This window comes from Mustela nigripes, chromosome 15 (assembly GCF_022355385.1).
Source record: "Mustela nigripes isolate SB6536 chromosome 15, MUSNIG.SB6536, whole genome shotgun sequence".
In the NCBI taxonomy this organism is placed as follows: Eukaryota; Metazoa; Chordata; class Mammalia; order Carnivora; family Mustelidae; genus Mustela; species Mustela nigripes.
In genome coordinates this window covers 4,341,544-4,369,000 of record NC_081571.1, presented here as the reverse complement: position 1 = coordinate 4,369,000, position 27,457 = coordinate 4,341,544, and the positions used below count along the sequence as shown (strand labels likewise).

Here is a 27,457-nt window from a genome sequence, read left to right as displayed (position 1 = left end):
TATTACTCAGCCATGAAAAAGAAGGAAATCTTGCCATCTGGAACGATGGATAGACCACGAAGGCATTATGCTAAGTAGAATAAGTCAGAGAAAGATATAGGTTGTGTGAACTCACTTACATGTGGAATTCAAAAAGAAGCCAGACTCATAAATACCATAGGATGGACTGGGGCAAAATGGGTAAAGCAGGTCAAAAGAAACAAACTTTTAGTTATAAAATAACTAAGTCCTGGGGATGTCACATAAGTATGGTGACTATAATTAACAATACTATATTGCATATTGTAGTTTCTAAGAGAAAAGTCTTGAAACTAGTATGACACTATATGTTAACTACACTGCAATTAAAATAAAATAAAATAAAGTCTCCTCCCAAGAAAACAATCTGTAACTATGTGTGGTGATTGATGTTAACCAGATTTAGATACAGATTATCAAATAACTATCCTGTACACCTGAAATGAGTCTAATGTTACATGTTGATTATATCTCAATTAAAAAAAAAAGTTATCACATACCAGTTACTCGAAGTTTATCTGTACCAACCACAACTTCCTTTTCATCGACAGTAAATAGTGGCTTGCCATCCTTGGAGTTGATCTGAAACTGTTGACTCTGGACTTCTACCATTTTGGGACCTGAACAATTCATTAAAACAGTTTATTATGAAGTTTTACTATATGTAGTATCAAATCTCTATTTTTACATGTCATATCACTCAGCAATACCAAATTACTAAATATATAAACTCTGTTATCAATAGTTCTCTTAAATTATGTGATTAAACTTTATAAGTTATAAGCCTAAATCTGATTATTAAAATTATGTCAAATATGTGCTAATCTACAAAGCAAAATGCATAGAGATGCTAAGTCACTGTGTTGTATACCTGAAACAAGTGTAATGTTGTGTGTCAACTATACTCAAATAAAAAAATTTAAAAAACAAAACCAAAAAGATGTGTTAATCTAGATGAAAAGTATGAATGGATAAGTCATCCAAAAGTTAATTTTTTCAAGTTTACAACTTGCCCAAAATAACATATTTCTTCTACCCAGATCATTTAAATTTGTAATCTTTCCAGTATTGCGCAATGAAGGATGAGATTTTGCAAGACCATTTTATGAATGGCTCACTTTAATTTGTGAAAGACCATTTTATAAATGGCTCACTTTAATGGCAACCCACAAGATGAATCACACTCAGATTCCCTCCTTTGCTTTTATCCTCAGGAGAGATCCTGACCTCTTACCCCCTGGGAGAAAACAGACATTATCTTGGAAGAACAGCTTCAAACTTCTCTCCTTTTCTTTCCCCTGTGGCATTTTTTTGTCTTCTTCACACTTTCCTTCTTTGTATTTCAGTGACAGAAGCATCATTTTCCCCTCCAAGTTTCATCTCATCAGAGGAGTTTTAGACTCATTGCCTGCCAACTCATTTTTTACTCAGCAAAGGTTTAGTGGGTGCTCCCAGGTGCTGGGCATTGGGGATACTGTGCCCTCAAAAGCGTATGTGACCTTGTTTGATTTCCCTTGCCTGCTCTCAGGCATTCACCATTTTGTTTCCTAATTCATCTTTGTGCTTTCAGTATTCCTAATCCTGGCAGCATAATGGATTAATGTCTCCAGAACTCAGTTCTCAGCATTCACTCAAGGAACTACAAGTGTTCCTTAATTCTTTTGTATGTTAGCTTTATGGTCTTACCTGGGAGAGTAAGTTTATTGAGAAAATGGATATCATAGAGTCTTTGCATATATGTCCCTTTATCACTTTCAGTACTCATTAAAGTTGATGGATACCAAACCAGAAGTTAAATAGAAGCTCTTCAATGAATACATTAACCAGTTTTGGATATGGTTACCAACATATCCTTACTTTATTTCATTGACTGGTATTGCAAAAGCCTTCAGTGATTTTTCATTTAAATATGTCGATCTGTGTGTGTGTGTGTGTGTGTGTATGTGAGGCAGTTATAAGGTGGAAATCATTTTTCCTCTATGTCTTAATCCTTCCCTTAAGGAAGCCAGACTTTATTTTCTTTTATTTTTAAAGGTTTTATTTATTTGGAAGACAGATTACAAGGAGGCAGAGAGGCAGGCAGAGAGAGAGAGAGGAGGAAGCAGGCTCCCTGCCGAGCAGAGCCCAATGTGGGGCTCAATCTCAAGACCCTGGGATCATGACCTGAGCTGAAGGCAGAGGTTTTAACCCACTGAGCCCCTGGACTTTATTTTTTGATAGTTGCCTATATTTCTGCTCCTCTACACTTACACCAGTCTCAGTCACTAAGGAACTCAGCATCACCATTCACCTCTTTTGGGTCACCGCTATAACTTAAGTCATCATATAAATATTGCTTTGTGTTACATGATAATACAATTATCTTCAGTAATAATATGGAGTTCTGGGCATTTAAAATTGACAGGGAGAAAAAGCCTAGAATAATTTATCCAGTAAGACTTCACTGTTGAGCTTACTGGAGAGTCACAGAACAGTTCTAGAAGGCTTTATTAAGGAAAGGGTTCAACAACATGACTGATACTTTTTCTGTAACCACTGGTTCATAAATTGTGATGAAACAGTCAATGACTTTAAGAGCATAATTTTCATGAGTAACAAAGACATACAAACCGTACTCAAGGCAAAGAAAATGCAAAAATGTGACTCTTGATTTCAGGGTCACGAGTTTGAGCCCCATGTCAGATGTGGAGATTATTAAAAAGAAAAAAAAATTTAAAAAATGCAAAAAAAAAGTCTGTACTCTTCAGCACAAAATTTATGGCATGTTTTTTTATGTTCAAGTTCCTGTGCCAAGAATTGAGGATAGATAAGCAGCGTATATCACAACTTATAGGAGTTCCTAGTCCACTGAAGAAAAAAGCATATGAACCTAGTTCCAGGACATTTTGGGAAGTGCTATGATACAAGGAAGGCAGTGTTCAAGAGAACCCTGACAGGGAATCACTAGTCTATCCTCAGGAGTCAGAATGGCACCCTGGGAAATGATGTCTGAGCAACAACAGTGGCTGGAAAGACAGACCAGGAATGGTACGTTAGGAAGAAAACCCAAATCAATCCAGTTTCTAGTTCCACCAAAAAAAAAAAAAAAAAAGAAAGAAAGAAAAGAAAAAAGAAAAGAAAACCTTTATGATGAGGCATGAGAGCCAGAGTGCCCAGTCTGAAAAATAGGTGTTCCCTCAGAGCGGAATTGACGTTACAAGTTTGAAAAAGAAGAGATATTGAATGAATTCCTTCCCAAGGACGTTTTCTGTTCTTGGGATAATACTAAATTTGTATAACTTTTCCAAATGCTACTAAATAAAAAAAAATTTTTGCTTATGTTTTAAAGTCCCAAAGTACTACATTTTGGAAACTTTACAGTAAAAAACAAATTTAAATAGAAGTTTTTGAAGGAAAGACAATGTTTATTTGGGAGTAAGTGCAGAGAGGTGAAGGATGCCTGCAACATTACTGTGTCAGAGCTGTACAAAAGGATATAGTCGGAGATGTGGCAAAATCTCATGGAGCTGACCTTGTAAAGTTTCAGTTTCCCTGATGAAGGGAGAATGAGGCACATCAGGTAGAGGGAAATACTTAAACAAAGGCACACAGGTGAATAAAATTCCATCCTTGTTTTACTAAAAATAAAGAGACATTGAGGGTGGTAGTTTTGGCTTTCCACTCCTCTGTGAGCATGTTGTTCAGATTTTTGGCAGATTCTTGCTGTTCTTCAGAGAAGAGTGGTACACATCAGCGCATTGACCATCTTTGTCTTTGTCATTCACTTCCTCCCTCTCAGTTCTAGAATGTCTGCTCCAGAGATGCAATCTAACATTGAATTCTCCATATTCTTCCATTATTGCTTCTTCGTCTTCTTCTTCTTTTTTTTTTTTTAAAGACTTATTTATTTTAGAGAGAGAGCATCTGAGTGGCAGAGTGAGAGGGAGAAGGACAAAAAATCTCAAGCAGACTCCTTGGTGGGTGTGAAGCCCGATGTGGGGCTCAATTCATGACTCAGAGACCATGACCTGAACCCAAATCAAAAGTCAGCCAACTGAGCCAACAGGCACCCCTTTGCACTCTTGCTTCTACCAAAAACTCTGCAGGCTTGCCCCAGAATTTCTTCTGCAACATCAGAAGATATAGTGCTCAGTAGAGCTGAATCAAAGCTCTAGAAGATGTCATCACAGTCTTCTCTGCGTGTTTCACACTGTGCCAAATCTTGGAGGGGTCTCGGCCAGAGGACATCAAACTGCTATCTGTGATAGCGTTGCTTACTACCACCATGACTTTTCTAGACTTTTTGTCAATTACAAAATTGTTGGGCTCAATTTTGAGCAATGACGATGTGTTTGTGCAGCAAACAGAAGACCCTTGGTTATTTCTCTTTGAAGGATCTGCAGAAACCTCTGCACCAAAGGATCAAAGTTAAAGAGAAAAAGCCCATAAATTCCTGCCAGTCTAGAGATAAGGTCCCTAAGCATCACCCTCATTTCAAACCTCAGAGCATGCTGCATGCTTACTAATTTACTTGCTGAACCTCGGGGAATCATGAATCAAGTGAACGGCTGAAAAGTCAAACACCTCAGTTAGCGTTCTGCTTTGTCCCTTGAGTATACTCTTAACATTCACAGACTGTTGCAATCCTCTGTTTGGAGCTTCTCTTTGCCGCAGCACATTGCACTAGGAGAAGGTCCTTCATCTTCAGATTCTGAGTCACTTCCCCCTTTCTCCTATTTCCCTAGGAAGTATTTCAAAACAGTAACATCTTGGTGACTTCAGAGAAACATGCAGCTGGGATAATGCTGGTATTTTTGGCCTCATTTCTAATGTTTCTTCCGCCAAGTTCAATGATTACATCCAAAGATAGTTTAGTGGCAGGTGCAATGCTGGCCGTAATAAAGTGTACATGAAATTCTGCAATGATCTAGTAACTTTCTTTTTATTTATATTCCTTATATTAGTCATGTCCTGAGTATATACATTTTATATTCTTTATACTTTACATTTCTATTCCTTACATTAGTCATGTTCTGAATATATAAAGTCTTTTGCAGAAGCTTAATCATGGCAATGTAGAAGTTCCAAGAGCCCTAACAAACTTGATGGATTGATGAGATTCTTATTTCTCTGCTTTGCTGTTTGAAGACCTGGATCTGAGATAGTGTGATTGAAGCACACTATCCAGCACCCAGGAAAATGACTTTGCTGTCTGGGTGTCCTTGACCAAAGGGTGCCATAAGCATTACCAGCTTCCCCACTGGGTTTATTTGGTTGTAATCTGAAATCTGTAATTCGGCTGGATTGATAGTGACTACAATGGTATGGAAAGCCCTCAAGTTAGAGGCCAGGGGTCCTGCTTGATCAAATTCTATACCTATTGCCAGTGGCTGGAAAGCTGGGGCTTTGGCAGGACACACTGGCTATGGCCTGGCTACGTTCTCAAAAAACCCAACTGCTAAACTGGACCAGCCCATCTGAGTACAGCTTGCTAATTTCCAAGCACGTCTTATTTTTAAGCTAACCAGAATTCATTTCTATTACTTGAAATCAAAAGAAAATTAAGTATGATAACCAGAGTTGCACTTACAATTAGGAAGATTCTATTACTGTTGCTATGCATTGATCTCTTTCAGTTCAAGGATTTGAAATGCTAGCTATTATTGTTTGCTTGTCAATGTTTGATTTCTTTTGGGATTTAAGGATTTTTTTTTTTAAGATTTTATTTTTTTATTTGTCAGAGAGCGAGCGAGCACATGCAGTCAGAGTGGCAGGAAGAGACAGAGAGAGAAGCAGGCTCCCTGCTGAGCAAGAAGCCCGATGTGGGACTCCATCCCAGGATGCTGGGATCATGACCTGAGCTGAAGGCAGCCGCTTAACCAATTGAGCCACCCAAGCGTCCCAAGGATTTTCGTTTTGACTATACTGGTTGCCATTTTTTCCCAATGGTTTAGTAATAAACAACTGTTCATTTAATTAAGTGGGATTAATTTGGCTAGTTCACATAAATTACATTTTAATATACACTAAATTTAGTGTTTTCCAGGAAATATGAGGCTAGAATGACTGTGATTGTGGGAAGTCATTTACTTGAAAATAACCTTGGTGAGTTGAAAGTAATTATTCCCTCGTTCAGGGTCCTTACAATAACAGAGGTTTTCCAACCAAAGTTTATTAAGAAATCACTAATTTTAACACTATATGACACAGGAAACACCAAGGTTAAAACTGAAGATTTAAGGTTAACAGTTTAAGCCAAAGTAATTCTAATGGGGAAGTCTCGTTTTTTAGTTTTTTAATGTTTTTTCAGTACATTTTTTGGTGACAAAAATGATAACAATATTTGCATGAACTAGGATGGTTACTGGTGTGCCATAATTTAAGGAAATCTTATTGGAGAGAGAGAGTGCTATATTCTGGGCTGAGGGAGATAAGTCCTGGGGTTTGCTTTTCCTGCTAACTACTAATTCTTACTAACTGCTAATTTCTGCTACCTCCTGGTTTGGCTTTTTCTGCTACAGAGATGTGTGTTTTTGAGCAAATGAGCTTTCCAGTGCTTCAGTTTTTTCACTCATGCAATTGGAGTCCATTTATGTCAAATGCTGGTGTATGAATATATGAAAATCTATATTCAACAAAAAATTAAATGAGGACATTATTTGTATTAAATTATATTTATAAGAATATAAAGGGAATCTTTTACTTTTGGAGCTCCTAAGAGAGATGTGCATATTATTTATATGTTTTACTTACTTGACAGCACCTAGAAAGTAGCATATAGGTGTCCAATAAATGTGGAACAAACAACAAAAGATGAGCAAAAATCCCTCAAACACTCAAAAGCTATAGTCAAAGAATTTTATGAAATAATGGTAGAAGATAAATCATAACATTACATAATTCTTAAGAAAATGTGATTTGATTTAGACAAGTTGCAAGAACATGTATGCTGGATAAAGTCAGATTTGTCTTCTAGGTCTACTGAGAATTTCACTGACTTAGTGATCAAACTTTTAAGCAAAAGAGAAGCATGATACATCATTTAGAATAGTTATAAAGATTAAAAAAGAACATAAAATATGGAATTCCTGTGTTAGTATGATGAAAAAGAATCATCAGGCTAATTATGTAGCTGCAGTTTCCAGTGTAACAGTATGCTGTTTTGTAAAAACAGCCATCAAAACAGAGACACTGGAAATTACCAGTCTGTATTGACTGGATACTTTTCATCTGTCTTCTTACAACCCAAAGGGCCACCCGATTTTTTTAGATTTGGCACATCTAGACTGGTGAGATAGTATAGAGAATATGTACATATTCCTTTCACTCGGTGGTTTGCTCTTTTTCTTGTTCTTCCATCTATCTCTCTAATCCTTTTTATCACTGTGTGAGATTCCCTGTGATCTCACTCCAGGGTGAGCCTACTGTCTGGTTTTAGCTGGTTGGATGGGTGTATGCTGCTGACCGAAGGACAGTTAGAAACATATTAGTTGGGCCAATTAGTGTGCTTTGTTATGAATTTAGAATTTGTGCAATTGAAAACTAAGCTTGTTGGTTGGCGGTGTGAACTACAGCCAATCACATGAAAAGCCAGAGAAGTCCTGTGGGTGAAGTCAGAGCAATGGGCAAAGATATACTGGACAGGACGGGTACATGGGAGAGGAGAAAGGGAGGGAGAAGAAGGGAGTGGGGGAGGGAAGGGGAGAGAGAGGGAGAAAGAGAGAGAGAGAGAGTCTTTTGGTTCTCACCCCATGGTGTCCTTTTTTTCTTTTTAAAGATTTTATTTGTTTGTTTGTTTGTTTATTTAGGAGAGAACAGGGGAGGGAGAGAAAGAAAACAAGCAGGGCGAGGGAGAAGGACAAGCAGATGCCTCACTGAGCACAGAGCTCTACTTGGAGCTCGATCTCACGACCCTGACATCATGACCTGAGCTGAAATCAAAAGTTGGATGCTTAACCCACTGAGTCACCCAGGCACCTCTCTGTTCTTTCGAGGGCAGCTACTTTTGTTCCTTTCCCTTGGTCTCAGATTCTTTTGCATTCTGCAATAATCAATATGTTTGTTTTATCACCTCGAATGGTCCTGTTTTTTAGATTCAAAATAACTTTAATTACAATACTTCGATGTCTTCCTTGTGATGCCAATTATTCTCTGTAGTCAACACAGCATGATATCTAGAAAATTCATGCTCTAATTGTTTATATATAACTTGGAATTCTTTAGAAGAGAAAAATGTATCCATTCAGCACAACTCTCCATGGGCCACTCACATGTCAAGCACTGTGAAGTCGGACTCACCCACTTTTAATCTGCCCGTGACCTCTCCTTCAGAGTTGCGTGCATTGACAGTCACATTCTGAGTTGACTGCAGAAGAAGAGATGAGTCCTAGAAAGGCATTTACAAAATTTGACAAACACATATTATTTAAAATGATTATCTTTATATTCATACATAAATTTAGGATTTATAGGAGATAATTTCTCCATAGTCACAGATCCTGTGACCCTAATACAGTATTTTCAGATCCTGGATTATATTATGTTAAAATAGTGAATAAATGTACTTTTCCCCCAAAGTTTAAAACAACATATATTTATAACATCATAGTTTTTGTGGGTCAGGAGTCCAAGCAGAACCCCAGTGGTTCCCTGTTCAGCATCTCAAGGGGACTGCAGGACTGAAGAATCACTCCAGGCTCAGGGCCTTCTTCTAAGCTCATGTGGTTGGTGGAAAAATTAATTTCCTTGATGCTATAGAGGTTCTAATTTTTTTTCATAAATTATAATACTCTTATGGGTTTTTCTTGCTTGTGTGCACTGACCATAATGTACCAAATTAATTCTCAGGGTGAAGATCAAAAATCATCAAGTTTTAATAAGTGTTTTTCCTATTCCAAGGAATTAAAATTTCCTTTCTTATTATTTATGTCCAAGACATAATATATTTTTAGAAGAGAACTCAGACAATGGTTAGTTCTTCTATAATAAATACCATGTTACTTATTTTCAAAATGTAAAGTCTTTTCACAATTTCAGAAGTTTTTAAAATTGGTCAGATACCTATATTTTTTAAATTTTTTGTTGAAAGATAAAATGGCTCTACGTGCACGTAAGTGCCTTGTGTGGTGTCATAGCTCTGAATGGATGGTTTTGTTTTATAGATCATTTGTTTTTATAGGAACAGTTTTCTTCAAAAAGAATGCAACATTTTGACTGTTGGACTCAGGTGCCTTTATGGTCCATTCAGAGGGAACCAAATACCTTCCAAAGTTGCCAGGAATAATGTGATTTTTCAGAAGGAAAGAAGTTTCAGGCAGGAGTGCCTTGGAACTCTGGCACATCCCAAATTTTCCAAATTGCTTTGTGGAAACAGATGGATCTAGCAGAATCTCACATTTATCCAATGATGTGACCCTAATCCTTGTTTTTGCAGTGTTCAAAAATAACTAGCATGATAATAAGAGTTAACAGTTTACCAGTTTCTTCCCTCTAGCCTCTATGTGCTGGGTGGTGAAGGGCGGCACTATGTGCAATCTCTGGGCTCTCTGCAGTGGCAGCCCCTTCCTCTGTGGTACTCTGCCCTGTGAACTTCAGGTTGGCCGCTTTTCCTTGGACTCCCAATCATATCTTCTGAAGCTGGATAGAATGCTTGCCTCTGCATTGGTCCCCTCCCTCACTGTGACCTTAGAAGCTGTCTCCACACAGTAAATTGGGGCAGTCCTAGGGCTGATCTATTTTGCTCCCTCTCAGAGATAACTGTCCTGACTGCCACTGTCCAATATTTGAAAACCATCCTACTCCATCTGGCACTATGACAAAATACCAGAGACTGGGTAGCTTATAAACAACAAAGATTTCTTTCTCACAGTTGTGGAGACTGGGAAGTCCAAGATCATGGTGCTGGCCAGATTTGTTGTCCCACAAGACTCACTTTCTTGTCCACACAGAAGGTGCCTTCCAGCTCATATGGCAGAAGGGGTAAGGGAGCTCTCTCTGCTGCTCTGATGAGGGCACTAACCCCATCATGAGGGCTCCATTCTCATGACCTCATCTCCCCAAAGCCCCACCTCCTAGTACCATCACCTTAGGGGTTAGGTTTTAATGTGTGACTTCCAGACCATAGTAAAAAAACATTGTTTCATATACTTTCTCAAGTTTTTTAGTTGCTTAATAAAAGCAGGTAAATCTGTCCCCTATTATTTCTGTCTTGTATTACCTGTTTTGGTTTTATAATTTCTTGTTCTTTTAATAAAAGCTACTCAAAACTAGCTTTATCTTAGTGAGATTCTTAAGTTGCTTTTCCAGCCATTTTCAGGATATATTTTAGTTTCTGGATTCACCCAGCTTGTTTTCATTCAGATCACCATGTTTCTCAGTCTTGTAATGGTGGCTAAGTGCTTGTGTCCTCAGTGATATTTGGGTCTTGATCTGGTATGTCTATGGGTTCCATCCCACAGATACACAGCTTTTTCAAGCCTGGAAAATAGGTGCAACTCTTTTCTGTTGCTGTTTAATGCAGTGGGTCTGGCTGGAGTCCAAGCAATCCCATCAGGTGCCATTTTGGTCTCTGTTCCTCTGTGGGCTTTGGTGGTAAGCTGCCCTGCCACTTTCCAGGACTGTAAACTTTAAAGACAATCATTTCAAGTAAAGCTTTACCACTGTGTGTTTTGGCTTCATTTAATTTTTGACTATGTCTATATGTTTCTAACCACAATCTTTTTGTTTTATGAAATATAATTGCTATGAGTTTATATCAATGGGCAGGGTGGATGGTTTTAAATCATGAGCTCCAGGCACAATCTTGACAGGACTTCATGTATTAATTGTGAAGAATAATCACATGGTAGAAGCCAGAGTACCATGTTGAATTATATTTATAATATAGACATTCTCTCACTTCAGCAATACAGATGAATGAATATGTGTCAAATTTTGAAAATTCATTTATATAGTTTTATGGAAAATTACTTCCTAGACTCATTTTTGAAAAGGAAACATAACTAATACATCAGTACATACAGAAAATATAAAGCATAATTTTGTTCAGTTAATCCTATCATTAGAAAGCCATAGTAGTTACCAGATACTTTCTATCTCTGTGATCACATTATTCCAAATATTTCTGTAATTTTATGTATCAACTGACATATTGCATCAATGCATTATTATAAGGCTTCAATACATGATTACCTAAAAATAATTTATACAATTTTTTAAGCATACTGGAGATGAAAAAAATCTGATAAAACTGAAAGTATTATTAAATCCAAATAATAAATTTGCTATGAACTAATCTTTCAGTCACCAGGCTATTTTACCAGTCTTATCTCTTCAAAAATATGATAGGGGATCAGCCAACATAACTCTGGGGAGAAAATGGCTAAGTTCTAACATTTAAATTCTTTGCTCACATCTGACATCTCCTTTTACAAAAGCTTAGGTTCATTCCTCATTGTTCCCATATGACATATACTGAAATGTCATCACGGTTAATGTAAACATATTATCTGAGGAAGCTCATAGAATTGGGCTTATGCATGTATCAGCCTGTCACACTGAGTCATTTGCCTGCTTCCTACCATCAACTGAGACATTCTCAGAAGTAATGCAGTAGTGCCCAAGAGCTAGTAAGAGATATGTGCTTTGCACTTTCTAGAATCTCTCCTTGGAAGTCCATGTTTGGTAGCAGAGCTTGGTGACTGTTTGGGTGCCTGTGTGGGGGTACAGTTTATCTTGAAGACCACGTGTGTTCTCAGTGGTTGGACTTTTGTATCTTTTCCAATCACCCTAGATTAGCTAGAAGAACCTCTGCTTATAGAAGATACTGGCATATCCTTTCATATGTGGAAATATGAGAGAAAAATGAAGAGTGAACTCTTCATATAATTGGTAAGCTATAGTTGGATGGAGTTTAACATTTATGATGCTACTTAATCAGTAACTGAGCAAAATGTTTACCTTTACTACAAAATCCGTAGCATCATTTAAAGCAAAATAAAACATATTTAAAAAACTGACTCTATTTTATGCTTGGCTCTACTTGTTATAAATTCCATGGAGGTAAATGAAGATAATATTAAAGCAGATATATTTATAAAGTCACACAATTATTTGATGGGAATGTTTAACCTACTTACAGAGAATCCTACAGGACTATAATCTGTAATTAGCATAATTAGTATAGAACATACTACTATGAAACTAATTTCTTTCCAAGCTTCTCAAATAATTTTAAATGCCTTGAAAAAGAGTATTTAAATTACCTGCACTAAAATAAGTTTAGATTATTTTCAATAAAGCTTTTAATTATCAAGCCTTTTTTATTATGGTCTAACTTACTGAGGCCACCAAATTCAGATCTGAAGCACATGAAAATGGAGTCTTTTTAGAATGTAGTTTCAGAAATATGTTTTACAACTTCTAGTCAAGCTTTTTGTAGAGTGTAACATCAATGTGTGTACATGTATATATCCTAAGAACCTCTTCTGAAATATGCTGAATTTCTGCACTCGATTATTTATTTTTCATAATACACAAAATATTTAAATGTTTCATCATTTTCTTACCACTCTGGAGTGTATTTCCTTGGCATTCAATGGGAATAAAAATTCTGATTCTCCTTCTAGGCGAAGACCATCTTTTGTAACACGCAAGTGACCCATTCCTGTCTGGTAAGAAGATAAGACAATAGAGATTTTGTTATTGCTTTCTTTTTCCTTTCTTTAGGATTAGCTAAGAACATGGATACATTTTCAGAAGTTTTCTTTTGGTACTTTTCTGTATTTCTCCTAAATATTCAATTTCAAACTTCAGGTTTTATTCAATTGTCAGTATTGCATTAACTCTTGTGTAATACAAAAGGCTACTTAGTGGAGAGACAAGATGACAGGGGAACTAGGAGGAGGCACTGTTTCAACCTGTACCCTAAAGTAATCAGCCTGCCAAAGAACTCTGATCACCCATGAAATCAGCCTGAGATTAGAATTATACACATCTGGATCTCTACGAAGATACACTGGCGTCTTCTGCCACTGGCGGAAGACGCCAGTGGGCAGGCAAAGCAGAGTGGAAACATCGGACTGATATTAGAAGATAAACAAAAGGGGGAGGGAGCCACCAGAAGCGATCCATTGGAAAGTAATACCCCAATATGAGAGTGCCCTGAGACTGGGGACCAGCATTAACTTGGAGTCTGGTTGAAAGCACTCAAAAAGAGCAAAGGATTGTGGGGGGAAATTGTGGGAATTGGGACAGTTAGGGACAGGGGCTTAAGTCCCCAGACCCAGGACAGCCACCCATGGTGCTGAGCCAGACAGAGTGCTGCGAAGAAACCAGATCTTGGTCCCTGAACTGTGAGCACACCTTAGAGGACCTGGGTGGCGGCTCCCATGAGGGGCTGGGAGCCTCACCAGCCAGCAGAACCACAGCCTTTTGCACTCCCCACACGCTGCGCCGAGCCGAGCCGTGCTATCAAAATCTGAGTCGTGCCTCACACCTCCCACTGAGAGAGGTACCTGTAGGCTCCAGCCGGCAGAACCACAGCCTTTTGCACTTTCCATGCACATAGGCCATGCGACCAGAGTCTGAGTTGCGCCCCACACCCTCCCCTGAGAGAGGTGTGTGCAGGCACCAGCCCAGAGCTCTCGGACCCAGAAAGTCTGAGCACTCCTAGCCTGGGCCAGCGAGAAAATCTCAGTGTTCCATGGTTGCTTGGGACCTCTCTGGTGGTCTGGAGCTCTCCAGACAGCTGCCACTGTTGTGGTTTTGGGTACAAGCAGGAGTCCCTGCGTTCCCAGGGACCGCGATGGGGAACGTGCTCTGCCAGCGGCCAAGGGGGAATTTATGTGCTTTGCAGCACTCAGAGGGGGAAAGACTGAGGCTTCTCTCTGAGAGGGAGGTCTGGGTGCAGTTTCTTTTCCTCTAAACCTCCAAAAACCATCAAGAGCCACCAAGGTGAGAGAAAACAAACGAACAAACATAAAAACCTCCAGAGAACAAAAGCCTGAAAAACCGGGTTTCCTCAGAGCCCACCCCCTTGATGGAGGCGAGAGGACTTAACTCAGGGAACACTGCCTGAAAACCCATATGGCAGGCCCCTCCCACAGAAAGCCAACGGGGGGTGGGGGGTGGGGGGGCGGTGACAAGAGAAGAACCACCACTACTTCATGGATACAACTTTTATTTTTAATTCGTTCCCACTATTCTGGTTCATTTTTTTTTATAGATAATTTTTTTAACCTATTTACCATCACAGTGAGATGTCCAGTACATCAAATTGCATAATAACTTTTTAACCTGAACTTTTTGATACATATACCCATGTTTTTCTTTTCTTTTCCATTTTTAATTTTTTTTAAATTTTATTTTAGTTTAGTTTATTCTTTTTTTCTTTTTATTTTTTAATATTCATATAGAGTTAAACTTCAACCAACTTTTAATCCCCCTTTATCTTAGAAAGTTGAGTCCTTTAACAAAGATATTAAGATACATCCAGGAAGAATCAAAATAACCTTCCTCACCCACACTGAGAATTTACAACCACTCTCCCATCTTTTTCTTCCACCAGTGTTTCTCTGTATTTGTGTTTGTCCTGGTAGTATATAAATCTTATACTTGGGGTTCTTTTTGACAAGGTTCTTTTTTTGTTTTATATATATATGTATATATATATACATATATATATATATATTCTCTTGTCATCTACTTTTATCAGTCTTTTTGTTTGTCTGTTTTTGTTTGTATACTTCATAAATCTTACCTTGGGGCCCATTTGGGTTGGGCCCTCTCTTTTAACTTTCTTTTTTTCCCTGTCTATCTCTCTCTTTCTTTTTTCTTTCATTTGTGTGGGGACTCTTGATTGCTTAGAAGGGTTCCAGGGTGCACCTTGCCTGCAGCACAGTTGATACATCCAGCTACATCCATTCTGCCATCTCTCACCAAAATAACTAGGAGGAGGAATGCCCAACAGAAGAAAAATTCAGAGGCTGGGCCTTCTGCAACAGAGCTAATGGCTATTGACAAAGACAATACGTTGGAAAGGGAATTCAGCCTAACAATTATCCAGGCAATAGCTAAGTTGGAGAAAGCCATGGATGACAAAATGGAATTGATTAGGGCAGAACTGAAAGCCACCAGGGATGATGTTCACAATGTTCTCAATGAGTTCCAATCTAATCTAAATTCTCTAAAAGGTAGGGTAACTGAGATAGAACATAGAATTAGTGATCTGGAGGACAAACAGATAGAGAGAAAGGATCAGGAGGAAGCCTGGAACAAACAGCTTAGAAGCCACCAAAACAGAATCAGGGAAATAAATGACGCCATGAAACGTTCCAACGTCAGAATTATTGGAATCCCTGAGGGGGAAGAGAAAGAAAGAAAGACTAGAAGAAATAGTAGAAGACTAGAAGATATAGACTAGAAGATATAGAAGACTAGAAGATATAGATTCTCCATGAAAATTTTCGCAATCTTGCGAATGGAACCAGCATTCATGTATTAGAGGCAGAATGGTCTCCCCCCAAGATTATAGAATCTAGAAAGTCCTCAAGAACCTGAGAGTAAGAATGAGGAATCATAATTGTAGACAGGATCTTTTGAAAGCAGCTAGGACATAGAAGCTCCTTATGTACAGAGGAAAGTCCATTAGAATAACGTCAGACCTGTCCACAGAAACCCAGCAAGCCAGAAAGGGCTGGCAAGATATATTCAGGGCACTAAATGAGAAGAACATGCAGCCAAGAATACTTTATCCAGCAAGACTGACATTCAAAATGGATGGAGAGATAAAGAGTTTCCAAGACCGGCAAGGCTTAAAAGAGTATGTGACCACCAAGCTGACAGTGCAGGAAATATTAAGAAGGCTTCTATAAAAGAGGAAAAATTCTAAGAATATCAATGAACAGAAATATATGGAGACAATGTACAGAAAGAAAGACTTCAAAGATAACATGATGTCAATAAAGACGTATCTATCAATAATCACTCTCAATGTGAATGGCCTAAATGCACCCATAAAATGACACAGGGTTGCAGACTGGATAAAACGACAGGATCCATCCATATGTTGTCTAAAAGAGACCCATTTCGAAGCTAAGGATACACCCAGACTGAAAGTGAAGGGATGGAGAAGCATCTTTCATGCCAATGGGACTCAAAAGAATACCTGTGTAGTGATTCTCGTATCAGATGAAGTAGATTTTAAATTAATGACTACTCAGAGATACAGAAGGACACTACATAATTCTTAAAGGGACTATCCACCAAGATGATCTAACAATTGTAAATATCTATGCCCCCAATATGGGAGCAGCCAATTACATAAGAAAACTGTTAATCAAGATAAAGAGTCATACTAATATGAATACATTAATAGTAGGAGATCTTAACATGCCTCTCTCAGTAATAGATCATCCAAGCAGAAAATCAATAAAGAAACAAGAGCATTGAATGACACATTGGACCAGATGGTCCTCATATATAGAGATATATACAGAACATTCCATCCTAACACAATAGAATACTCATTCTTCTCAAGTGCACATGGAACCTTCTCCAGAATAGAGCACATACTGGGTCGCAAATCAGGGCTCAACCGATACCAAAAGACTGAGATTATTCCCTGCATATTCTCAGATCACAATGCTTTGAAATGAGCTCAATCACAAGGAAAAGTTCGGAAAGAACTCAGACACCTGGAAGCTAAAGACCACCTTGCTTAAGAATGCTTGGATCAACCAGGAGATCAAAGAAGAACTGAAACAATTCATGGAAACCAATGAGAATGAAGACACTTTGGCCCAAAATCTATGGGATTCAGCAAAGGCAGTCCTAAGGGGGAAATACATAGCCATCTAAGCCTCCCCTCAAAAAAATAGGAAAATCCAGAATACACCAGCTGTCTCTACACCTTAAAGAACTGGAGAATCAACAACAAATTAAGCCAACTCCACACACAAGAAAGGAAATAATCAAGATTAGAGCAGAGATCAATGAGATAGAAACTAGAGATACAGTAGAACGTATCAATGAAATTAGAAGCTGGTTTTTTGAAAGAATCAATAAGATTGATAAACCATTGGCCACACTAATCCAAAAGAAAAGAGAGAAAGCTCAAATTAATAAAATTATTAATGAAAAGGGAGAGATCACAACTAACACCAAGGAAGTAGAAAGAATCATCAGAAGTTATTATCAAAAGTCATATGCCAATAAGTTAAGCAACCTAGATTAAATGGATGCATTCCTGGAAAACTATAAACTCCCAAAATTGAACCAGGAAAAAATTGAAAACATGAATAGACTGATATCTAGTAACGAGATTGAAGCAGTGATCAAAAACCTCCCCCAAAACAAGAGCTCAGGACCTGATGGATTCCCTGGGGAATTCTACCAAACTTTCAAAGAAGAAATAACACCTATTCTCCTGAAGCTGTTTCCAAAAATTAAAGCAGAAGGAAAACTTCCAGACTCTTTTTATGAAGCCAGCATTACCCTGATTCCCAAACCAGGCAAAGACCACACCAAAGAGGAGAATTTCAGACCAATATCACTAATAAATATGAATGCTAAGATTCTCAACAAGATCCTAGCCAAGGATCCAACAGCACATTAAAAAGATTATCCACCATGACCAGATGGGACTCATCCCTGGGTTACAAGGATGGTTCAACATTCTCAAATCAATCAATGTGATAGAACAAATCAATAAGAGAAGAGAGAAGAACCACATGGTCCTCTCAATTGATGCAGAAAAAGCATTTGACAAAATCCAGCATCCGTTCCTGATTAAAACGCTTCAAAGTATAGGGATAGAGGGAACATTCCTGAGCTTCATAAAATCTATCTATGAGAGACCCACAGCAAATATCATCCTCAATGGGAAAAAGCTCTAAGCCTTCCCGTTGAGATCAGGAACATGACAAGGATGCCCACTCTCACTACTCTTGTTCAACATAGTATTAGAAGTCCTAGCAACAGCAATCAGACAGCAAAGAGAAATAAAAGGTATCCAAATTGGCAATGAAGAAGCCAAACACTCTCTCTTCGCAGATGACATGATACTTTATATGGAAAACCCAAAAGACTCCTCCTCCAAACTACTAGAACTCATACAGCAATTCAGTAAGGTGGCAGGATACAAAGTCAATGTATGGAAATCAGTGGCTTTCTTGTACACTAACAATGAAAATACAGAAAGGGAAATTAGAGAATAGATTCCATTTACTATAGCACCAAGAACCATAAGATACCTGGGAATAAACCTAACCAAAGAGGTAAAGGATCTGTACTCGAGGAACTCCAGAACACTCATGAAAGACATTGAAGAAGACACAAAAAGATGGAAGACCATTCCATGTTTTTGGATCAGAAGAATAAGCATTGTTAAAATGTCTGTACTGCCTAGAGAAATCTATACTTTTAATGCCATTCTGATCAAAGTTCCACCGGTATTTTTCAAAAAGCTGGAAAAATTATTCCTAAAATTTGTATGGAATCAGAAGAGACCCTGAATTGCTAAGGAAATGTTGAAAAAGAAAAACAAAACTGGGGGTATCACGTTACCTGATTTCAAGCTTTATTACAAAGCTGTGATCACCAAGACAGAATGGTACTGGCATAAAAACAGACACAGAGACCAGTGGAATAGAGTAGAGAGCCCAGATATGGATCCTCAACTCAATGTTCAAATAATCTTTGACAAAGCAGGAAAAAATATACAGTGGAAAAAAGACAGTCTCTTCAATAAATCGTGCTGGGAAAATTGGACAGCTATGTGTAGAAGAATGAAACTCAACCATTCTCTTACACCGTACACAAAGATAAACTCGAAATGGATAAAAGACCTCAACGTAAGGCAGGAATCCATCAGAATCATAGAGGAGAACATAGGCAGTAACCTCTTCGATATCAGTCACAGCGGCTTCTTTCAAGATATGTCTCCAAAGGCAAAGGAAACAAAAGTGAAAATGAACTTTTGGGACTTCAAGATCAAAAGCTTCTGAACAGCAAAGGAAACAATCAAGAATACAAAGAGGCAACCCACAGAATGGGAGAAGATATTTGCAAATGACACTACAGACAAAAGACTGATATCCAGGATCTATAAAACACTTGTCAAACTCAACACACACAAAACAGATAATCATGTCGAAAAAGCGGCAGAAGACATGAACAGACACTTCTCCAATGAAGACATACAAATGGCTATCAGACATATGAAAAAGTGTTCATCATCACTAGCCATCAGGGAGATTCAAATCAAACCATATTGAGATACCACCTTACACCAGTTAGAATGGCCAAAATTAGGAAGACAGTAAACAACATGTTTTGGAGAGAATGTGGAGAAAGGGCAACCCTCTTACACTGTTGGTGGGAATGCAAGTTGGTGCAGCCACTTTGGAGAGCAGTGCAGAGATTCCTTAAGAAATTAAAAATAGAGCTTCCCTATGACCTGCAATTGCACTTCTGGGTATTTACCCCCAAAATGCAGACGTAGTGAAAAGAAGGGCCATCTGTACCCAATGTTCACAGCGGCAATGGCCACGGTTGCCAAACTGGAAAGAACCAAGATGCCCTTCAACGGACGAATGGATAAGGAAGATGTGGTCCATGTACACTATGGAGTATTATGCCTCCATCAGAAAGGATGAATACCCAACTTTTGTATCAACATGAATGGGGCTTTAAGAGATTATGCGGAGTAAAACAAGCCAAGCAGAGAGAGTCAATTATCATATGGTTTCACTTATTTGTGGAGCATAACAAATAACATGGAGGACATAGGGAGATGGAGAGGAGAAGGGAGTTGAGGGAAATTGGAAGGGGAGATGAACCATGAGAGACTATGGACTCTGAGAAACAATCTGAGGGTTTTGAAGGGGCAAGGAGTGGGAGGTTGGGGGTGGTGGGTATTATGGAGGGCACGTATTGCATGGAGCTCTGGGTGTGGTGCATAAACAATGAACTCTGTTATGCTGAAAAGAAATTTAAAAAAAGAAAAGAAAAGAAAAAGAAAGGTCTATTTAGCAAATACATGTAAGACTTAGAGTCCTATTATCATAAAAGCCCAAGAGCCCCCCATGATGTCAGAAAAAGGTGTTTGCCATGACTATTTACAAACACTTTCAAAAGTTAAGATGTCATAAACAGACTGTTTTTTGGCATCCAGTTCTCTGGGTTTTAACAACAGTCCATAAGGTACAGAACAGTTCCAACACCCCACCCCTACAGTACCTTAAAGTCTTCAAGTGTCTCTAGCAAGTTTACGATATAGCAATTTTTTATTGGTCAGCCCTTAAGTGAAAAGCAATATGGGAGGATATAGAGCTCTATTCAAGACATCTGTCCTCACAAAGTTTCCAGTCATGGAGAATGACTGGAGAGAAGGATAGAAGGCTTACTTCTGGAGATTATCAGTGACCATGATGCTGTTAAATCTTGCAGACATATTAAAACACTATCCTCACTTGGTTTCCAGGATACCATGCTCTCCTAGCTTTTCTCCTTGCCTTCTATACACATTCATCCTCCTCTACCCTCCTCTGGCCATCTCAAGCTCAGTCAGGCACTTTCCTGTGATCCCTCTCTGGCCGTGATGGCAGCTTCCATTACCATCTCAGTGTGGAAATTCTCATCTTTTTTAAATTTACAGTTTACATTCTCTCTTCTGAGCTCCACCCATATACAAGATCATCTATCTCTGCTTCCCTTTTGAATGTCTTTGGAGCACCTAAATATAACAAATTGAATTCCGATCCTTCTTCTCTTCCCCCAGGATAGAGGTAGATTTAAGAAAGGGAGAGCAGAACGACTGGGAAAATGAAACAAAAACATTAAGGACAACTTTATGCAGTGATAGGTGATTTTCAGGACAGAGAGATGTTACTCTGAACTGATGTCATAGACTTCTCTTTTGAAGAATTCCACCAATTGATAAGCCCCCCTAATAAGAACCAGATTTAATTTGGAATTACTCTGCCTGGTTTTTTGTCTGTGAACCACCAACATGGTCTTCTTCCCAAACTCAGGTGTGGGAGCAATGAAGTTGTGCATTGTGCTTAATGGAAGTCCCTCAGTGCTCTGGGCTTGGGTCAATCACTACCATAGTCAGGGAAACTCTCCTGAGTCTCTCTGACACCTATGATTCAGTGTGTAGCTTGGTTTAAAGAAAGGGCTAAATCTAAAAAGGTTGACAGCTAATGTTCTACATTATCTCACAAAATCTAACCATGCAATTATAAGTCATAGTTTATGAAATTAAGCTAACATTAGCAATATTATGAACTCCATCATTTATGGATGATAAACCAATTTTTAGCAAACAATTCCATTAGTAATTTTTTGTCCTAGAGTTAACCAAAGTGAAGTCTCAAGATTATAAAATCAAATCTGAAAATCTGCTGCTGAATTTCTGGGTTCAGTGAAACACATGCAGGAGTTTTTCTGGACTGTATTTAGCTCTATCTGGTCGGGGGGGGGGGGACACCAATAAAAAAGTAATGATAATTCCAGCCTCTGAAGTAGCTAATTTACATAATCAGATTGCAAAAGTTCATTGTTCCTTGTCATGTGTCATCTCCTCCTCTGGCTATTCCTCTGTCTCCTTACTTGAAAAATAAGGAAATTGACATAAAGTGACCCAAGCCTCTTTTCACCTGTAATATTCTATGGTTTTAATAAAATGAATTACAAACCTCTGCAAATAACCAATTACTCCTCAGTGCCTGAAAACAAAAGAACATACCTGTTTGTCTAGATTTTTTTGTTTGTTTTTGTTTTTGGTTTTTTTTTTTTGGTTTTTAGTCAGGAATGTTGAGATATAATTCACAAATAATAAAATTTACTTTTTTTAGGGAACAAGTTTTCACAAAGCACAAAACACCAGCACTCTTCTGAGTGAAGTTATAGAAGAGTTCTAGAGACCATAAAACCTGCCTCCCTGAAATCACTCCCCACTCCCACACTCCCATTCCTTGGCAAACGCTGCTTTCTGTTTCAGTAGTTTTTGCCTTTTGCAGAATGTCATATAAATGGAATCATACAGTATGCAGGCTTTTCAGACTGCCTTCTTTCAATAGAATAATGCATTTGACATTCAGCCATGCTCTTGTGCATATCAGCAGTTTGTTTTATTTTAGAGATGAGTAGTATTCCTCTGGATGAATGTATCATAATTTTTTTATGCATCTATCAGTTGAAGGATATTTAGGTTGTTTTGATGATTATAAAAAAAAGGCTTCTCTGTGAACATAATTATCATTTCTGTTGAACAAATGCCTAGCAATGGGATTGCTGGGTTGTATGGTAGGTTTATGGTTAACCTTTTAAGAAATAACTGCCAAACTCTTTTCAAAGGTGGTTTTACCATTTTGCATTTCCATAAACAATATATGAGTGTTCTGGTTGTACCGTATTCTTGTCGATACTTAGTATTGTCAGTATTTTCCCCCATTCTAGTAGGTATATGATAGTATCGTATCATGATTTTAATTTGTATTTTCCTAATGACTAATGATGTCAAGCATTTTTTTTGTTGTTGTTGTTAACATATAATGTATTATTTGCCCCTGGGGTACAGGTCTGTGAATCATCAGGTTTACACATTTCACAGCACTTATTATAGTACATACCCTCCCCAATATCCATAACCCAACCACTCCATTCCTACCCTCCCCACCATCCTATTACTACCCTCCCCCCCAGAAACCCTCAGTTTTTTTCATGACATTAAGAGTCTTTTAAGGTTTGTTTCCTTCCTGATCCCATCTTGTTTCATTTTTTCCTTCCCTATCCCCCACAAACTCCCCAGCCACCTCAAATTCCTCATATAAGAGAGATCATATGATAATTGTCTTCTTTGATTGACTTATTTAGCTCAACATAATACCCTCTAGTTCCATCCATGTCATTGCAAATGGCAAGACTTTGTTTCTTTTGATGGCTGCATAATATTCCATTGTATATGTATACCACATCTTCTTTATGCATTCGTCTGTTGATGGACATCTAGATTCTGTCCATAGTTTGGCTATTGTGGACATTGCTGCTATAAACATTCTGGTGCACATGCCCTTTCAGATTACTATATTTGTATCTTTAGGGTAAATACACAGTAGTGTGATTGCTGTGCATAGGGTAACTCTATTTTCAACTTTTTAAGGAACTTCCATAGTGTTTTCCAGAGTGGCTGCAACAGCTTGCATTCTCACCAACAGTGTAGGAGGGTTCCCCTTTCTCTGCATCCTCACCAACATCTGTCATTTCTTGAATGACTTGTTAAGTTTAGACATTCTGACTGGTGTGAAGTGGTATCTTATTGTGGTTTTGATTTGTATTTCCCTGATGCCAGGTGATGCTGAGCACTTTTTCATGTGTCTGTTGGCCACCTGGATGTCTTCTTTGCAGAAATATCTGTTTATGTCTTCTGCTCATTTCTTGATTGGATTATTTGTTCTTTGGGTGTTGAGTTTGATAAGTTTTTTATAGATTTTGGATACTAGCCCTTTATCTGATGTCATTTGTGAATGTCTTCTCCCATTCTGTCTGTTGTCTTTTGGTTTTGTTGGTGTCAAGCATTTTTCAATGTGCTTTTTTTAACCACATTTCTTCTTTGGTAAAATTCCTGTTTAATTTTTTTTTCTTCACTGTTTGTTTTATTATTATTGATGGTTTAGGGCTCTTTATATATTCTGAATACAAAATATTTGTTGATATATAATTTGCAAGTATTTTCATTCAGTTTGAGGTTTTTTATTTCTTTAACTGTGTCTTTTGAAAAACAAAGTTTTTTCATTTTCAAGAAGTTTATCAATTTTGTCTTTTATGGTCATGATTTTGATGTTTTATATGACAGCTTTACCTAAACCAAGGACCCATTTTCTATGTTTTCTTCTAGTTTTAGAATCACCATATCTATTCTACAAAAATTTCTTCTGGGATTTTGATTAGCAACATATTGAACAGAAGTATCAATTTGGGGAAGAACTGACATCTTAACAATATCAAATTCTTCCAAAGCATAAACACTATTTCCCTATTTATTTAATTTTAAATATTTCTTTTATCTGTGTTTTGAAGTTCTCAGCATACAAATCTTACCCATATTTTGCTAGATTTTTACATAAATACTTCATGTCTCTTGATGCCATTACAGATGATATTGTTTTTATTTCATACTAACTTCCATTTAGTAAGTATTGTTCTGGTTTATGTTTTTTCCTTCTTTTATTTTCAAACTCCCTAATTTTTTTTATGTCTCTTGTAAGCAGATTATAGATGATCTTTTTAAAAACACAACTTGAAAATGTCTACTAGCAGTGGAGTTTAATGTTCACAGTAAAATTACTGAAATATTTTGAAGGATTTCTACTACTTTTTCTCTAAGAAAATTTATACTGGTTATTCAGTACACTCTCCCGTGATCTGACAATCATTTTCTCAGTAAAATGGCCTCTTGAGGCCATAGCAAAGCCCTATAAGAATATTGTGGTTTTAAGAAGACAAAAGATTTAAGATTCCATTAAGGCCAAGTGTTCTTATTAAATAAAATGTCCCAGCTGTGTGAAGAGGGCATCTATGAAGATGTGTGACCCAGTTTTGGATGTCACGTCCCAGAAGGGTGAATAGTACCCCTCAGCATTGAAGCCCCCAAGGAAAGGTGTCAAGCTCAAGTGGAAGGGGAGGCATCTGGGTAGGAGAGGGGGTGGTGGCAGAGGTATGAGAGTGGAAACATGAAGGGGATTGACTGAATAAGTAGATGAAAGAGTAATGGGAGCCAAGTTCCTCATACCAAGGAATGGAGCACAAGCGCACAAGCACACACACACACACACACACACACACACAGTGAGAGAGAGAGAGAGAGAGAGAAAATCAGGTTAAACCCTATAATGTTGGACTGAATTTAAAATTTGTATGAACCCATGGTGTTCGATGTGTACCTGGGTAGGTAGAGAAATAAATGTTCATACAAAGGGGTGTGTGTATGTGTGTGTGTGTTATATCCTCTGAGTCTGGGAGTAACAGCACATCAATAGCAATGAGCATGTCTGACACTTCAATCTTAGTTTCCAAATACCATTCCCCACTAAAAGGAGCAAGAGGTCCTTGGAGAGACCACTAATTTCAGGGCCAGAGTAAGGAAAGAACATGATAGGCATGGAACACCTTGTGCCAGAAGATAAGGAAGTGCTCAAAGAATAATGAGGATAGGTTAAAAGACAGAAAAGCCCGCTAAAAAGGCCTCCCAGAAGCCAAATCAGATTCAACATGAAGATCAAAAGAAATGACGGTAATGGATAATGAGAGCCCACTAGATAGAATTAGAAATCACGAGTCCATACATGCATGCAAAAATGAATGAATGCATGGAAGGGCTGATGAAAACAGGATCTTTACATAGTTTGAAACTATCTCCTTACAAATTAATTATAACTGTAAATGGGAAAATGACAATTTTACAATGAAGAAGCCTGGCCCTTTAATCAAGTGGCAGGCCAAGTAAAAAATTTGCTGTGCTAATGAAAGTCTTGAATTCCAGAGGGTGGAACAGAGAGTTTCTGGCATTGGAGAATGGGGGTAGGAAGAGGACAGTGCATGACCAGAGCCTCAGAGTATCTGACTGCAGGAGATGAGCAACGAGGAGGTGAGGGTTTCTTATGGTGAACAACATCAATCACAATGAAAGGAAAATGGGCGTTGACTGCAGTGGACTTGAGGTGGATGGTGGAAGTAGATCTGTAACAGCAAGTGGGCAGTAAGAAGACAGGTGCCTGATGCTCCCTATTGACTTACATATGAGGGAAAGGTCTGCAGCAGCATGGCCATAGGCTCTATGCATGGGTCCATTCCTGACCCTTGCAAGATGGAGCAGACTTGCTCTGGATTCCTGGGTTCTCTCTTGACTCTTGTTGATGGCACTGTGGCTCCCTCACTTTTTCTCCACTGTATCATACCAACTGAAGCATGTTCTTTCATGCTTCCGTGGGTTTGCTCATGTTGTTGACTAAAAATTTTCTTATTTTAACTTATACAGCTAAATCTTATTAATCCTTCAAGACTCAAGACCCTGTACATAGTACCCTGGGCATAGGTCTATATTAGCACATATATGAGCTGGCTTGTTTCTACAAAAGTATTGGTTACTCTTCCTTCAGAGGTAGAGTATAACCCTCTTCCCCATGAACCTAGGCTAACATCAGAAATGACATCAAAAGAAGGCTTGAGGCTTCTTATCAGGCCCCTTGGACTAATTTAGAAGACCTGAGTACTACCGTGTAAGAAGTCCAGGTACTCTGAGATTACATGCTGGACTCTCCAGTTGTCAATACCAGCTGAGCCCAACTTTCCAGCCATCCCTGCCTGCACTGGCACCAGATATATGAAAGAAGTCATCTCAAACCCTCCAAACCAGCCCTAATGCCTACTAATTATATGAGTGACCTCAACTGACATCATGGGGAACAGAACTACCTACCTGAGCCCCATTTTTTAAGCTACAAAATCAAAAGTTATGATAAAATAGATTTTGTTTTAAGCCATTCATTTCTAGAGTGATATTAATAGATGTAATAGATACCTGGAATACTTCTTGCAAGCAGGGATTAACCACATCTACTCTCACCTCTTGATTTAATATCTGATGCATGAAAGTGCTTATTACATGGTTGTTGAACTGATAAATGGTCTGTTTCCAGAAAAAAAAAAATCAGAAGTTCAGCCAATAAAACTCAGTTATCATTTAGATCCTACATTATACCACACTATCAGCTTAATGTTTCTATGACATTTCAACGCTGGCTTTCCTTCCTTTGGTGTATCCTCTGCTGTCAATTCTAATGTGACTGTACCCTCACGCATTCATTCTTTCAGCAAAAATTAACCAACTGCCAGATTTTGACTCTGTTCTGCTCGCAACACTCACTCCAAGTGGGCTCAACACTTCTGCGCAATAGTAAGGGGAAGGAAGAGCAGTACCAGCAGGATGATGCCTTGATTAAATCCTTAGGTAGTTTACACAGAATTCCAGGAGGATGAGCTCTGTAGTTCAAAGTGCCTCCCACGTAATGGTAGTAGGTAGAATGAGCAGGATGATGTCATGACTCAAATTCATCCCCTCAAAGAAACGAGGAAGAATTTCCAAACCACTTCCAAATTACTCCTTTCATCTTCCCAAAGCTGGAGTTAACAGGTCAAATGTTGCTCTGGCCCTTAATCATCACTTTCTTACTTGCAGACTTAGCATTTACAGTTGAGAACAACCAAAGTAGAATATGATTTAATCAACTTTCTGTAGAACTTAAATTCATTTGGTCAATTTCCTATTGTGTTGACTTTCTTCATTGTGGAGGTCAAAAGATTGTAAAATATTTGATAGTTCTGCAAGCTTCTTTTTTCTTTCATTTCTTAATGTTTAATTAACCTAATATCCTTTTGATTTTACCACATTAATTTTGTT

General features: G+C 38.2%; 1 protein-coding gene across 2 annotated transcripts in view; it reads right to left on the bottom strand.

The window, feature by feature from the left end:
- Positions 1–27,457, bottom strand: part of SGCG (sarcoglycan gamma) — a 148,633-nt gene that overhangs the window by 31,449 nt on the left and 89,727 nt on the right. For both annotated transcript variants that reach the window (XM_059378288.1, XM_059378289.1), the window contains exons 3-5: positions 12,564–12,665; positions 8,296–8,383; positions 519–638 (exon numbers count right to left, since the gene is read on the bottom strand). In XM_059378288.1, the coding sequence (XP_059234271.1) occupies positions 519–638; positions 8,296–8,383; positions 12,564–12,665 (310 nt within the window). The remainder of the gene's footprint in view (positions 1–518; positions 639–8,295; positions 8,384–12,563; positions 12,666–27,457) is intronic.